Source organism: Acomys minous, assembly GCF_964271855.1.
Source record: "Acomys minous genome assembly, chromosome: 3".
NCBI classification, from domain to species: Eukaryota; Metazoa; Chordata; class Mammalia; order Rodentia; family Muridae; genus Acomys; species Acomys minous.
In genome coordinates this window covers 138,479,900-138,496,087 of record NC_140485.1, presented here as the reverse complement: position 1 = coordinate 138,496,087, position 16,188 = coordinate 138,479,900, and the positions used below count along the sequence as shown (strand labels likewise).

At 49.3% G+C, this 16,188-nt stretch overlaps 1 protein-coding gene across 1 annotated transcript in view; it reads right to left on the bottom strand.

Annotated features, from left to right (window-relative positions):
• Positions 1-375: 375 nt before the first annotated feature.
• Positions 376-16,188, bottom strand: part of IGF2R (insulin like growth factor 2 receptor) — a 102,648-nt gene continuing 86,835 nt past the window's right edge. Inside the window, exons 36-48 of the mRNA XM_084775864.1 lie at positions 14,554-14,703; positions 13,609-13,770; positions 12,582-12,789; positions 12,185-12,331; positions 11,219-11,453; positions 10,508-10,644; positions 9,483-9,597; positions 8,242-8,388; positions 7,524-7,711; positions 5,869-6,055; positions 4,549-4,692; positions 3,371-3,440; positions 376-2,106 (exon numbers count right to left, since the gene is read on the bottom strand). Of these exons, the coding sequence (XP_084631990.1) occupies positions 1,690-2,106; positions 3,371-3,440; positions 4,549-4,692; positions 5,869-6,055; positions 7,524-7,711; positions 8,242-8,388; positions 9,483-9,597; positions 10,508-10,644; positions 11,219-11,453; positions 12,185-12,331; positions 12,582-12,789; positions 13,609-13,770; positions 14,554-14,703 (2,307 nt within the window). The 3' untranslated portion in view covers positions 376-1,689. The remainder of the gene's footprint in view (positions 2,107-3,370; positions 3,441-4,548; positions 4,693-5,868; positions 6,056-7,523; positions 7,712-8,241; positions 8,389-9,482; positions 9,598-10,507; positions 10,645-11,218; positions 11,454-12,184; positions 12,332-12,581; positions 12,790-13,608; positions 13,771-14,553; positions 14,704-16,188) is intronic.

Genomic DNA, 16,188 nt, shown 5'->3' with positions numbered 1-16,188 from the left:
TGGATTCTCCGGGTCACACCTAGAACACACTGGGAAGCCAGTATTTCATAAGACCCAGGCTTGCCCTTGAACCTGGCAGGTAGACCCAGCCTCTGTTCTTGTTCCTGTAGTTGCTTCACTGGAAAGGAATGGCAGGTTTGCTTTGGCAGGTGGAAGTCCAGAGGCTTTCTTGGGAGTGCTGGGCCCTGAGATTCAGGTGGAGCCCCAGGACACAGACATAACACACAAGTGGGCCAGCTCCAGGGGAGGTGAGGAGCTTTACAGGACACTCAGGTACAACCCAAGTGCAGACAAAGAGAAGCTGTGAAGTCAGGGCAGCCACTAGCTCAGCGAGCTATAATAACTGGGGGCAAGGAGAAGTCACTTAACACCCAGTTAATAATTTATTTTTTATTGAAATTGAATACTTCATATTACAGTAAAGTTGATTGATAAAAATGAAGAGAAAAATCAAAATTTAAAAATACACTCATGTTGAAATCAAATAAGCCAGCCAAATCAGGCATAAACAAAGAAATTCTGCACGGTGGTTTGTTTTTCAATATGTAAATACCACCTACATATAATTCTACAATGTAAGAAGTCACTGAACACAGCAAGAAAAGAGTCCACAGCCAGTGGAAGAGCACCGGGCCTGCCCTTCCAGCCTGGGACACTGCCCTGGCACAAGTCCACACACAACACTGGCCCACCGTGCTTCACACAATGTCTGTGAGTCACCCTGTGCAAATTAAGGCTTCTTATAGGTCAAATGGGTGATAAACACTTTTTCTCCCTTTAAAAAAGAAAGAAAGAAAGAAAGAAAGAAAGAGAGAAAGAAAGCACAGTAAAGGTGGTATCCTGAGAACCTGAAGAGATGAGACCCACAGCTCACACCTGACGCGCTGCTCCTCCCCATGAGCCCTCCACTCCACTCACATGCCCACAAGTCCACCGGGGTGAGCTGCTGGACTTAGCAGCTGACTAAAGCTACACCCAGAGGATGCATGCAAAGAGATACGGCTACAGTGACAAGGCATGGAGCAGGCAGGCATTCCCAAACCTAGGCACTCAGGGACCTGTGCATGTGTGTGTGTGTGTCCTTACAAAATAGAAAGCGAAGGAGAATACTGCAGCTCACTAAAGTGTGCATCAAGGACCAGATCAGGAGCTACATACAATGGCCTCAGCACATTGCCAGCTTCACCCTATGCCCTTGCTGGCAAAAGAAACTGGCTTTTTTTTCTTTTTCTTTTGTTTTTTTCCTTTTTTGCAAACCTGAGTAGTAATTGTCAAAGTCAATAAATAGAGAGAATTACAATGCTAAAAATATAAATGGTCAAACACCCTATAGGGTCTAAAGCAGCAAGGGTTTTTTTCAAACACAGCCCTCTGATGTGAGATGCATGTGGCCTGGCACCTGTTGGAAGCACACAGCAGCTATGCTTGTACATGAGGACTTGGGGCAAAACCCTGGGCACAAAGTACCGCCCTTTGGCCGATTCAAGCAACGTCTTGTTCCACTGACTGTAAACGGTCATGAAGGAGTGGTGCCCACCTCCTTCACCCCTCCCCCATCACAGAAACTCTTCCCTTTGAAGCAGTTTTGTTAAAGGCAAAATGACAGAAGCATCATTGAGTTGAAGTCTTATTTGGTAGGAGGTGCTTGGCTGTCCCACGGCTCCACGTTCTCCAGTAGGCACCACGGAGTTAGATGTGTAAGAGGTCCTCGTCGCTGTCATCATGGAAGGATACCAGGTTGGTAGAGGCTGGTGGCTTGTGCTGTCCAGGTCTGAGCTTTCCTTTTCTGGCCTTCTCACCTTGGACTGGCCCTATCCTATTACCCTCCCTTCCCTTAAGGACCTTGTGCTGTGGGTTTCTCAGGGGCTGTGGGCTTTCCACGTCGGCTCCTCTGCCCGAGTGAACTTTCACCTCTGGGATGGTCAGCACCTCATCCTCACTGTCCTGGTCATCCCCGTGCAGGGAAGTGAGAGCGTCTGCTTTCACAGCCTTGGTGGTGATGTGGCCGTTCTCCTGCCCGTCCTTGCTGAGTCTTGGGGTTGGCAGCTGGACCTCTTCCATCAGCCATTCCGTTTCATTCTCATCTGCCTCCTCTTCCTTGCTGACCTGCCCAGGAACAACAGCAGAGACCGTGAGACCCAGCAAAGATGCCCAGCTGCTGCTTGGGAGCTCCTGATGCAACCCATCCCAGGGTCTCTCTGCTGTCAAAGGAGAACCCTAGGCAAGAACCGTGCAGAGCAGTGAGCAGGCCAGCAGGCGGGGCTGGACATGGCCTGTGACTGCTCAGCAGCCACTATATGCTGGGGGCAGGCATCTGCTGTGCAAGTGAAGCCACAGGAAGGGCTTGTATCAAAGCACCTAATTTTTAAATTTTATATATGTGTGTCAAATATGTGCAGCTGCACATGTATGCACGTGTGTGCGTATATAGGAAAAGCTTGGGTGTCATTCCTCAGAAGCTATCCACCTAGGTTTTGTGTTTTGCCATGTGTTTGAGACGAGGTTCCACACCGGCCTAGCTCACCACGCAGGCTATGCTGGCAGGCCAAGCACAGGCCCAGGGCGCCACAAGTTTGAAAACCCCACCTGCTGGCATTCTAGTGTGTGTAGGGTTCTGGAGGGTCGAATCCTGCTCCTTTGCCAGCACTCTTTCTTCCCAGCCTCAATTTAGTTTTAAAAGTGACCTGGCGTCATGAGTCTGTGTCTTCTGATGGCCTCTTCAGATAAACTTTGTCAAAGTTTATCTAAAATTCCCCAAATGCTAAGTGTAAAAAAATTTCATCACCAGGGATTTTTTTGTTTTGTTTTCTCTGTGTAGCCTTGGATGTCCTGGACTCACTTTGTAGACCAGGCTGGCCTTGAACTCAACAGCTATCCACCTGCCTCTGCCTCCCAAGTGCTGGGATTAAAAGCATGTGCCACCATGCCTGGGACGATTTATTTTTATTTACTTATTTATTTTTATTTACTTAATTTTTAAAAAAGATTTAATCAAGCTGGGTGCAGTGGTGGCCGCCTGTAGTCCCAGCACTCGGAAGGCAGAGGCCGTCAGATCTCTGTGAGTTCAAGCCCAACTTGGTAAGTCCAGGACAGCCAATGCTACAAGAGAAACCCTGTCTCAAAAAACAAAACAAACCAACAAAAATATTTAAGCAAAATCTGGGAACAAACTAAATACCAAATGATCTAAAGGAAAATCAGCTACCACCACAATGGAAGAGACATGAAGGCAGAAAGTCCACAAAAGTGGTGTTAGGGTGAGAGGGTTCCTCTGATGTCAGCCACCACTGCGCTCTTGCCAGGGTGCAGCACAGGCTCCGCAGCACTGGGCAGGGCTGCAGCAAGCTGCCACCCCATCAGTGGACAATACCTTTGAGTACTTGTAGGACACACCCGAGCTTCTTCTGCAACAATTGGTCAGCTTATTTATCACAGTTTCCCTGTCAACACAAAAGACCACAGTAAACCCACAGCAGAAATGAGCCAACAAGGGACCCAGCCAGCTGGCTACCAGTCAGTCTGTGCAATGCTGAGGGTGGTGCCCCACAACAGTCTCCCAAGGTGGGGCACTTGGAATGCCTAACTGCTAACTGTGACAGTACAACCTGAACCACTGGGCTCAGCAAGAGGCAAAAGAAGGACAGTCCTGCTCCACATCTGACTCACAAGGTCAGCAGCAAGGTTGGTGGCAGGAACACCTTCGTGTGCCCAAACGACTCCGATGTTGGCTGCCACAGATGCATGCCCATTGCTCTGCATGAGCCCCAGCCCTCCTCTGAGTTCATTTCTGAGCATGGCTGGCTCAAGTCCGTATTCTTAACCACTTGTCTAGGACCTAATGCATGACATAAAAATCTGACAATTAGGGGCTGGAGAGATGGCTCAGAGGTTAGGAGCACTGGCTGTTCTTCCAAAGGTTCTGAGTTCAACTCCCAGCAACTACATGGTGGCTCACAACTATCTATAATGAGACCTGGTGCCCTCTTCTGGTGTGTGGGCAGAATACTGTATAACTAATAAATAAATAAATCTTTAAAAAGAAACCTGAAAATTTAAAAAAAAAAATGCAGTCATATGACAAGTCTTTCACCCAGTAAAGTGAAGTCAACAGGGGAGCACACCTGGCATCTGGCAGCTGTGTAGTAAATGCTCGCTTTGTGTGACGTGGAAAGGAGGTTCAGCTGACAACTACAAAAGTCCACTCATGAAAGAGGCTTACTTTCTTATTAGTTTTTGACCTTCACACAAGGCCCATCTGTCTTAGACCTACCAGCACAGCACCACTGAGAAGTCTGTGGTGTGTACAGCCAGTGTGAACTACAACCACACCAACATCCATGGACAGTATCAAAGTTCTGGCAATCTCATGCTGTGTCAGGACACTGAGACATTTAAAGGCAATAGTGCCCACTTTTAAATTTTTGAACCTTTTTGTTTGGTGTTCTCAGGCTCAAAACCCAAGCCTATGTCCACAATTTGATGTGCTGTTGGCTTGGCCCAGCCCAGCCCAGCCCAGCCCAGCTCCTCCAACTTTCCTGCCCACTTTACCTTCTCTCCTTCTTATGAAGCAGCAAGGCCAGCAAACAGCCAGTCAGTGCCACCAGGAGAAGGCTGAGGATGGCTCCAACGGCCTGACTCCGCTCTGAGAGCCCCTTGTACTCTGGCCCAGCATTCTCACCATCAAAAGCCATACTAGAAAGACATCGCAAGGGAGGAGAGGAGGCTGTGTCAGGATCTGTGAACAACAACACTAAGGAACCCAGGGCCCAGGAACTCTCCCCACTGAACAAACACCAGGTGAGTTGCCCCGAGCCCAGGACACATGATCCACTAGGCATAGAAAATACTATCTGGGGCTAGAGAGATGGCTCAGCAGTTAAGAGCACTGGCTGCTCTTCCAGAGGACCCAGGTTCAATTTTCAGCACACACATGGCAGCTCACAACTGGCTGTAATTCCAATTCCAGGGGCTCTGACTCCCTCACACAAACATATATGCAGGCAAAGCACCAATCAATGCTCTAAAAATAAATAAGTTCTTAAAAAAAAAAAAAGAAAAGAAAAGAAAACAGCATCTGGACTGTTTTGAGATTGCATTTAAAGCAGACAACAGGCCTACTGACAGAAAGTACTGCTTGAGGGACCAAGAAATAATACCAGGAGCAGCCAAGGACATCATTTCCTGTGGGCCTGCCCATCCCTGCAGAACCCTGTGGCCCAGGCAAAAGCAGGGCTTGTCCTACACTGGGTCATCTTAGGACCTAGCCCTAGGACATCTGGGGAGAGACGATAGCTAAGACAGGTTAGCTCTAAAATGCCTTTGTATTCTACCTTTGATTTCTCCTTTAAACCAAGGATTACTTACAAATAAGTGGGTTTTAGTTTCTAGATGTAAATATATAAACAACGGCCCCAGATATGAGAACACCAGTGCCCTCCCTCTCTGGCCTGGAGTCCTCTGAGCAGAAGCACATTCCCCTTGCTGCCCACAAAAACCCAGCCTCTGGAGCACACTCTAAAACCTGCAGAGTCAGTTTTTTAGATTTATCCCAACATAGGAAATGCTCTGCTCCAAGTGAACCGAAGCTCTGCCATGTAAAGCACACACTAGAGCACACAGAGAATGCCGAAGGAGACAGGGGCAGCCGTGCTCCCCCACAGCTGAGGAGACGGAGATGGCGCACACGAGGGAAGCCCAGCCAACGTTACTTGGGATGGAGGTAGTGGTAACGATGCCACAAACCAAAGCTACCAGCAAGTTGCTCTTTTGTGCGCATCTGAATACTCCCCAATATAATGCTAAGGAAAAACACACAGATGCTTCTTCTTTAACAGTAATGCAAGGAGGGGCGTGGAGTGCCACACTCACCCCAGAGGACACACAGCCGCAGTGTACCAAGAGAACAGGTACTGGCAGTCAGCAGTCTCATGGCTGAACTCTGGGATCCCATCCTTCGCCAGGGGGTCACAGTGGAAGAAGATGGTGGAAGAGACAGACTTGGTCTTATCTTTCCCACACTTGGAGGAAGAAGTAAACACCACATCCAGATCGCTATCTGTCACGCAAGAAAGGAAACACCACAGAACCATTAGCACCCACCAAGTGGATACCTTCATCGTCTGTCAAAGTTAGCACAGGTTTAATGTCAAGGAAAAAACACTTCAAATGTCCCATGTACACTACCTTCATAACTTTAAAATAGTGCCCTAAGTAAGCAAGGTTTGTTTTGTTTTTTTTTTAAAGATTTGTTTGTTTATTATATATACAATGTTCTGTGCCTACTTACCAGAAGAGGGCACCAGATCTCGTTGTGAGCCACCATGTGTTTGCTAGGAATTGAACTCAGGACCTCTGGAAGAGCAGACAGTGCTCTTAACCTCTGAGCCATCTCTCCAGCCCGCAAGCAAGGATTTTAACCTCCTCTACCATGAGGTCTGGCCTTGTCCTTGGCTGGTGGTAGGATTTATGGTGGCTGGCCAGGAGGTCTCCTTTCCACCATGGAGAGTGAGACTGACCACCAGGCACCAGCACTTGTGCCTAGACGACTGAATCCAGCAAAGCCTTGAGCTCCGGAGCTCAGCGAGCATACCTAGCTGGCAATGCTTGCAAGATGTCACTGTGGGTGGCAGAGACACATCCTAGTTCCATGAAGGGGCCAGAGGAAGATCTGTACCTGACCCCAGCCCTTCCACGAGCATTCTGTCATGGCTAACTACACTCTAAGCCTCTACTGTAATCAACTGCAAGCAGGAGGACAACAGCTTCCAGTGAATTCTGAGAGTGTTCAACCACACTTCCCAAATGGAAAGACATGTGGGAGACCACCAAACTAGTCTTTGGTGTCAGAAATAAAGGGAGTCTACCCTCAACCTATCAGCTCAAGTTCTCTTGATCATCTGGAAACACTTTTTAACAGGGTCACGTGGTTCAAAACACAAATTACAAAAGGTGTATGATGAAAGAGGAGTTATTTAAAATAAAAAATACACATGTGACTTTCCAGGAACATACTTGCATGATAAAAAGGATGATTGTGGTGCCAGGCTACAACCTCCCCCATTCACCCTCAGCTTGCTGGCATCCCCCACCACTCCCTTAACCCTTCTAGTGCACATCAAGCCTTTTTTTTTTAAACTCCCCACCTCTCTTCTCTCTGTCTCCCCCCCCCCCCCCCCGCCCCCGCTGTGACTATGCACCTATCATAGCAAATGTCTGGAGATCACAGGACATCTTACGGGAGTTGTTTCTCCCCCTCTATCAGGTCCTCAGGCTTGGCAGCAGTGACCCACTGAGCTAGAAACCTCTTCTCTAACACTACTTGCAGCTTGTAAATAAGAAAGCAGCATGCTAATGGCAGGCCACGGTGAGGCTGTGACCGGGGACTGTCTCCCTCTGCCTTTGTCTGCTGGGGTAGCACCAGCTCAAAGGGAGCTGAACTCAGCCTGAGATTTCCACGCAGCGCGTTTGTGGGTGAGCATGTGAAGCTCTCCCTTTGATATGCTGCACACGAAGCAGCCAATTACCTTGGATGTAGTACTTGGTCCTGTCAGAGGTGCCCACTTTCCTGCTGAAGCGCTGGTCGTTGGGCTTCACCTGGCAGATGTTGGCACCAGAGCATGCGGGGTTGGTGGAGCTGGTGATGGAGGAGAGCTGGATTTCATACAGGTAGTTGTCTCCATTGGTTCTTATGTCCCCAGAGGCGCTGAACAGCCTGAGGCCGAGGAGAGCACAGTGAGTCCCAGCCCTTCACGGGCAGCTGCATGTTCCCTTCCCCAGCACGCTCCAGCTAGACAGGCTTGAGTCACTGTCCTGCCCAGAGTCACCTCCTGGAATGACTGCACCATCTTACACACTGGAAAGTAGTGCACTCTTTCCCAGCACAGCCAAAGGACCGCAGCAGTCCATGACGCTGCTCACAAATGGACCTTTACTTTTACCCAGCATGCTGGTTAGCCCAGAGGCTCCTAGTTCTCTACGCGTCCTGAGAGCCTTGGCTACAAGCTCTGGGCTTCCCTGGAGTGAGTGGAGAGGGGAGATGCTTTTTTAAAGAATTCACACCCCCTGGTGTTAAACCATGAAGACAGTAGTACTTGTCCTTGGTTTAAGCAGTACCCGACTACTTCAGCAACTGTACCTGAAGCACACCGACTACTTACCTTGCAGCACGCCTGCTACGGAAAACTCACATTTTTTCTCACTATTGAGTATGTCTCAGTGTCACAGAGGCAATCTTCCACTTACTTAAAATAAATCTCCCCGAGGCTGAAGCTCCTGCCGGTCACGGGGTTGGTGAGCGTTCCGTTCACCATGCTCACCTCCTGAGGCTTCACGGCGCAGGCCGCGCGGGAGTCCCAGTGAAAGTAGTAGGTGCAGCTGTCAATATCGAACCTGAGCAGAGCAGACATGGTTACCACCGAGCTACACGCAGAAAGGCTGCAAGACACACAGCTGGAGAGGCCTGGGAGAAGCCACAGCTGTTGGTCCCCACAGGCACTACGTGGGTGACAGGACAGTGTTCTTGTCATCATGCTCTAGGACATCAGCGGCATGGAGAAGTGGACATGCACTCAGTGCCTGCTGACCCTGGGGACGCTTAGGAGGCAGAGGCAGGAGGTGGCAAGTGCTTGTCCCAGCTACACAAATCCAAGGCCAGCCTTGTCTCAAAATAACAGGAGAGCCAAAAGTTCCACACAAGAGCAGAACACTTGGCCAGTTTGCATGATGCGCTAGGTTTAAGCCCCCATATAGAAAATCCAGGCTCAATAAAAACACCTTAACATCGGGTGTGGTGGTGCATGCCTTTAATCCCAGTACTTGGGAAGCAGAGGTAGGAGGATCGCTGTGAGTGCGGGGCCAGCTTGGTCTACAAAGTGAGTCTAGGACAGCCAAGGCTACACAGAGGAAACCTGTCGGGGGTGCGGGGGTGGGGCTGGGGAGGAGCCTTAACATATAAAGCTGGAGATTGGGCACCTAGACTTTAAACTTCCACATTTCTAAGTGTCTCAATCTCAGAAGTTAAAAGGCCCTTCCACAGTTTTATAGGTCCTCTCACAGGCAGCTTCCACACAGCAGCTCCCATGTTCCCCCTGCTGGCCACACTCCCTCTAACACAACCCAACACTACCTGGAACACACTGTGCAACCACTCAAGAACATCCCAGAACCTGCTGTGGGCCCCAAGCAGATTAGTTCCACCATGACATTCCAGGGCAGCAGCCAGCTCTGCACTGGCAGCTCTGAAGCCGACGCTCCTTAAGGTAAACTAGGCTAAGAAGCTGAGGTGGCCTGGTTATGCTGTATTTTAGCCCTCGGCTGGCGGGTGGAGAGGCTCCCGTGGGAGAAACACTGCAGCTCTGGCCACTAGGCCCTCAACCTCAGTGGCTACTTCTGCCACAGTGAGGGCCCCCAAACAGCTTCTCCAACTCCTACAAGGAAACGGTGGGAGGCATCAAAGAGTCCTAGTGTGCTCACAGATGTCTCACCTCTTGAATGTAGGCCTGCCCACAGTCTTCGCACAAGTCAACTCAATTACAGAGGATGCAGTCTTATTCTCACCACAAGAATAGCCTTTTGAGTAACTGACAATGACCTTGTCGTCTGAAACATAAAACAATGAACTGTTGTTATTTCTAGTGCATTGTGGGGGAAAAAAGTGTTAGAAGTTAAAAATCTACTGTAAAAGCAAGTGTCAGCTCTCTAACAGTATCTGCCCTACTCAATGGCAGCCCATAGCACCCATACGCCCAGACCACCACTGCCATGGCAACAAGACCAAGAGCTTTCTGGCTCCTCAGGAATGATAAACCTCCATGGCCACATCTATAGGACTACTATCCAATTCCACCGGGCTCAGGAGTTTGGGGATATAGGACTCCTGAGATATAGAGTTGGATTCATGTGTCGGGAATTTAATTCCCAAAGGGGGGCACCTCTCCGGCCACCTTCTGTCTGGGGCCTCTGTTATGAAAGGTCATGGTGACCCCCTTTCCATTTCAATCAGCACAGATGCAGAATCCTTCTCTAGCCTGACAGAGGGCAAAATGTGCAAACTCCCAACACAGCCTTGCCGTTCTTAGCTGAGGAAGTATGCCTATCCTTAATGGGCAGATGCCGCTCCTCAGTGACTAACGGAAGGTAAGCTTGTGTTCAAACTAATAGAGTGTCGTGATGACTTCTCCAAGTGCTTGAGGGAAGACATGCCAACTGTACCATGTCCTGTGCAACTGTGCTTTCTTAAATGTGTGCAGACAGAGACTTAGAAGCCCAGTGTGCAGCCAGAACACAATCGCCAAAGGTGCTTTAAACAGGCTGCCCATGCCTTAGAGCATACAAAATGGGAAGTCTTTCATGCTCTAAGAAGTGGGTAGAAATGCTTAAATTGGTCACAGAGAGCAGCCTCTATAGTTTCCACCAGAGCTCAGGCATTTCTCCCATCACACCAGGACAGTCTCATCTTGCCAGTCTTGATGCTGCAACCAAATCAAGGACAAAGACTACAAAGCCTTACCTATGACATCCAGGGTTTGTGTATGAACAAGACCTAAAACCTGGACTTGACCAGAGGCACTCTTCTTGCAAACGCTGGCTCTTTCAGAGCAGTCCAGAGGACCTTTATAGACGCTTTGACACAGATTGATAAAGTACCTACAGGATGACACAAAGGTGGGGAGGAAGGGCAGGTGAAGTCTGAGACGCGGAGAGGCCCCTGCACTCCACACGGTCTTGGAAGGTGACTCCTACAATAGCCTTGGCAGTGCAGAAGAAACGGAGCAGAGCAGCCATACAGCACAGCTGACTGAGCAGGCTCTCATGCAGTGGCATGTCCCAGTGCACACAGGAAAGAGAAGGCCGTAGAAGCACAGCAGGCACTTGCTGAAGTCCCCCAGTCCACAGCCTTGCTATGCAGCAAGGCCTGGAGAGCTCCCCACGTGGAGCAGTCAGGGTCATTAGCTCAAATGGCAAAGGCAGAGCTAAAGAGCTGGCAAAAATCTTAGAAAATCTGCCCTGCCTTCCCTAACAGCTGAGCAACAGGAAGCCCTTTACAACCATCAGGGCTCTGGCCTCCCTGTGTGCTCACCACAACTCCCCATACCCTGTGCTCTCAGAGCCACTACCCAGTGACAGTCTAGGCCATGTCTTAATGTGAGCCCCAAACCCCGCAGGCATGTGATATCCCTATCTTTGCAAACTTGAGGACCACGAGTTGTGGCATACTTACGAGGCTCCATCATGGACAAAGTCCCAGGACCCCGTGAGGGATGAAAGCAACCGCAAGTCATAGGTTTTATGCTTCTCAACAAACTTGCACTCCATCTTCTTTGGAGGGCAGACAACTTTTGTTTTCCATTCAAATGTCACCTCACACCCACGATCTTCACTGAAGACTTCTGGCCTCCCAATGTCCTCATTTTCATCACACGTAAATATGATCGCAGACATCCGGTGGCTGTTAGCTGGGGAGCAATGGCATGCAATGGTCAGACCTAGAGTGGGTGTACATGGAAACTTCTTCTACGTCCCAAGTGCAGCTCTGGTCATAGTCTGTCTCACTTCTGCAAATCTATCCGCATACAGACTCAGTTCCCTCAGACCGCCAACACCTGCAAGATACCTCCTGGGAAAGCATTCAACATCTGACCACACACTGATGATGACAAGTACCTGTCCCAGGCACCCATGGGCCACAAGGACTATCTTGTCAATGGAGCTGGTCCTCTCTCATAAATCAAACACGCATCTAGAATTACACAGGTTTTCAGGCATTTGTGTCACTCTCCTTCCATGCCTAAGTTGCAAAGGAGCCAAGGTGCTAAGTTTGGTTTTCCATGAACACCCCTTTCCTCCATAGGTCCTACACCTGACACACAACAGGATGTCACTAGCCACCCTGCAGACCCAGCAGAGAGTAGTCTGGCTGAGGAGTGGGTCTGAAACAGAGCTCTATACTGGTTTGTGAGCACAGGCCCTCCAGCTACTGAGTAGGCCCAGCTGGCCGCCCAGCACGCCGATCCTCAGCACAGCCCCACTATGACTTACGTACACATTGCCTTGCCATTCCAGGGAGCAGTGGAAATGCTTTCTGTAGCTGACAAGAACAAAACTGACGGAAGAGAATCACATCCTTAACTAACCTGGCCATAAACAGGACAGCTGCCCCCTCCTCTGAACCCAGCTCCCCACTCACTCTGCCTGCAGAAGCCCCACTCGTGGTCACGATCGTAATTTGCGGTTTTGCTACACCATAGCTTCGCCCGTCCCTCCAATACACACTCCTCATAGCTCTTCCCTTTGTAGATGAAGGGGAAGACACAGGGCTCGCCATCATCCGTTTCTGGAAGGAAAGAGGCACGGATCATATCACCACATCAATCATCAGCTGTGCTTGACTAGATGGCACTGCCCAAGGACCCCAGCAGCAGTCCCTAAGAGGCTGTCACCTGCTCCAGGCATGGGATGCATACCCGGGAGGGGATGTGTGGGGCGCAGCACTCACAGATTGGAAGCTTCATTCCTCAAGTATTTTCCTGCTAGGTCTAATCTGTTTACAGAGCTTTGAAACTGACCCTACTGTGAACATTTACCTGGAGGACACGGGTCACCATTCACATAACTCAGAATGACTGCTTCATCCTGGTGCCTATAGTCCAGCTGCATTGATGCAAGGCGCCCAAAAGATGCTCCTTTGCTCCCAGAGAGCAGACACACAGCGCCATCCTTGCAGCCTCCCTCGTCTAAGCCAGCTGCCGTTGTACACACACCTATGCTGTAGGTGTGAGCATCTTGAGTAACCTGCACAGACAAACAGCATGTAAGACTGTGGGTAGACATGAAAAGAACAGGGGCTCCAGGTAAGGACAGAATCATTACTACAGTTCACCCCTGTTGTTCTCCTGGGCCCAAGGCCACCTCCAGAGACAACCAGGAATGCCCAAGACCCTCTGGGCAGCTCCCTCTGGCCACTAGAAGAGGTTGTACTTCTCTCATTCCAGGCCAGTCTCTTTCCCCATCTTGTTCTAGCTCCTGGTGGCCCAGGAAGCCAATGGCGCTGCCCAACTGTCCTCTCTAGCCAGCTCCTGCTGTTCTGAGTCCCAGGTCCCTCCCACCTTCAGAAGCTAGCATTTCTTCAGCAAGGAAACAGGACACGAAAAGGAATGAGTCAACTAGCTAAGCAGACACACCACATGTGAGCATGGCCTCGTTTTCCTTACACACTGTGCATATGCAGAGAGCTATACTGGCATTGCAGAAGCCAAACCCTGAGAAAGGTTCAGAACTCAACACTGACCAGGCTCAAGCCACTGCTGGGGTGTTGTGTCCAGTTCACACAGTGGAACAACACGGCAATAACCACACCCCGCTCACAGATGCATGGATGAAGAGCTTGGCACAACACCAAGCCACTCGCTGTTTCTGTGGTTGGCAGACTGCATCTCTACCTACAGTTCAGGCTGGCAACTGAGTGACTCTGTGGGTTTCTGTAACTGAACTAATCTTGCCTTGGCCCAGGGGTATGTGGTCCATTGCACGTCCCCAAGCCACTTGGCCTCTTATCCACAGAATTTCACTGTCTGCCTCACTGGTCACTGAGCCCCAAGGAGGCAGACTTGCCTTGAAGGTGCTTGTAGAAAGGCTGGTGAGGTTGAAGCTGTAGAGCAGCTGCTCATCCGTCACAGCACAGCCTTGTGTCTTCACTTCATCCGGACAGACGATTGGAGTCTCCCACTCAAACACAAAGTCACAGTCATTGGTCCTGATCAGCTTAGGAGTTCCCTGTGGCCAAGAAGAGCACAAGTCTTAAAAAGCACGGGGTGTGAGTATAGGGTCCGCCATACTCTTGCCCAGGAACAGTGAGGACAAGTACCCCTGCCACACACTACACAAGCGAGCAGAGCCAAACCAAAGCAGGACAGCACCCTGCCACATCTGGACACCAGGAATACATATGAGGGCAAAATATAATGTATCCATATATGCCATAGGCTAACGAAGTTTGAATCAGAGCATCTCTCTCTCCATTTCAACAGCAGCAGAGAGCAGCCAGTTGGTTGGAAACCAGATTTACACTTGCTCATGAGATTACTCTGACTAAGTCACGTGGAAAAGAGCTTCTACTAAAGATGGAAAACACTGGAAAGGACAATCCTTCAAAACCTTTCCCAAAGCATCAACTGCTCAGGGCCCTGCTGCCCGGGGAATGCAGGTCCCCTTGGTGCATCTCCGACATCAGCAGGGCAGAGCTGCAGACACTTCCCCTTGCTCATCTGGTGCTGAGAGATAATAAAGCTATATTGTGAATGATGGCGCATGTGCAAAAATTCTGACTACCTAATCAGAAAACCAGTCACCTTAGCTTTTAAAAAAAAAAAGTATTTCAACCTCTTAATGCACTCAGAATCAGTGCTCATTGAATGTGCTTCTACCCTCAAAGCTTCCATGTCTCTAAATACAGAAAGCATCGGTGTTGACTTAGACTTACAGCTCAAATACTGTTCGCCAAGTGGCACTAGCCACAGCAGCAGTTCTGAGGAAAGGTAACAGGTGGCAGGCACTCACCATGCTGACCCCTCTCTTGCAGTGAAATGCAATGAGTGAGGTGTAGTTCATATACTTGTCCGCTAAGCAAGGGGTACTGCTTTCAAAGTTGAGGTAAACTTCATTCGCCACAGGATTGAATACTGGAGGGCCTGTGACTCTGCCAATGTCCTAGAACAGAGGAAACAAACAGTGCTTCATAACCGTCACAAGGTCAGCAAGTTAGGAATTCACACCAACTTCAGTGCTCTTCAGTGTCAGCCTTTAACTGCTCTGTGACTGTCATGCAGCTAGCAGAGAGACTTGGTGGGCATCAAGGGTATTCCTACTTGTGTTCAGCTTTCAGATTCTAAGCACAAGACAAGGGATTGCTCTTCTCATTCACATTAGGAATTCCACAGTCCCAGGTCCAGAAAGAGGAAGACAGGAGCCTGGGTGATGCCCCCGGCTAATGTCCTGATACCCACACTGCCCTGAGATTGCCCCTTATCAGCTTAACGGTGCCTGCTGGGTATGTTCACAGAGAGGACAACTCTTAGTCACTGTACATTAGGACAGTGGCTGACACAAACATAGTGGCTCTTCAATAAGTACATTTGAGTGAGCAATGAAGGAAAAGGCAGATGGACAGAAAATGTGTGTGTGTGTGTGACAGAGAGAGAGAGAGAGAGAGAGAGAGAGAGAGAGAGAGAGAGAGAGAGAGAGAAACACTGGGCATATGCCTGTGTGTATGTGTGAAATGCTGAGTGGCAGCATGTGCACACTAGTACGGACAGGCAGTGTGCGTATGAGTCTATCTATGGTGTAGATCACTGCTATGGGGTGTGTTGAGACCACATGATTTAACATCTTCACCAATGAAAGGAGTTAGGCAAAATTTTAATCTGACAAAGACAGTCAAGCAGGAAGATTCAGCAGACTGGGCTTCTGGGAACTGACTCACAATCAGACTGCCTTGTCAGGATGCTTCTGAAGAAATTCCTATAAAACCTAGTTCATGCCTTGGCCCTCCTCCTCTGCACAAAATTACACTTTACTTTTAAAAGGACATCTGACATCCCAAACCAGAATTCTCAAATTGAGGTGAATTTAAACCTTAAAACATGGTGGGGGCATGTCAAACCACAAACACAACTTGAAACATCTGAATCTACACCAAAAGCTTCCAATGCAGAGTGTCTAGTGATCACCGTAATCACTTGTCCTTAATTACAACTCATCACTAAGGAAAGAGCGTGCATGTCTTAAATGCTTTAATCACACAGGTACTTGAAACAAAAGCACAAGCTACGAAAGTGTTCTCTTGGCACTCTGTGCAAACACCTCTTTTGGGGTCAGGTTTAACCCTGAGGCTCCTAACGACGTAAAGAATATCTGGGGTGCTGGAGAGATGGCCCAATGGTTAAAAGTGCTCACTGCTCTAGCACAGGACCTGAGTTCAGTTTCCAGCACTCACACCAGGCAGCTTTCAGGGATCCAATGTTTCTGGTCTCTGCTGGACACCTACACCCACTTGCATATACCCAAGCATAAATATATACACATAAGAGATGCTCCACGGTTAAGAGCACCTTAAAACAACTAATGCCTGTCATGTGACAGGACTACCAGTGCTTTCTTCCAGACACACACACACACACACACACACATCTTCCT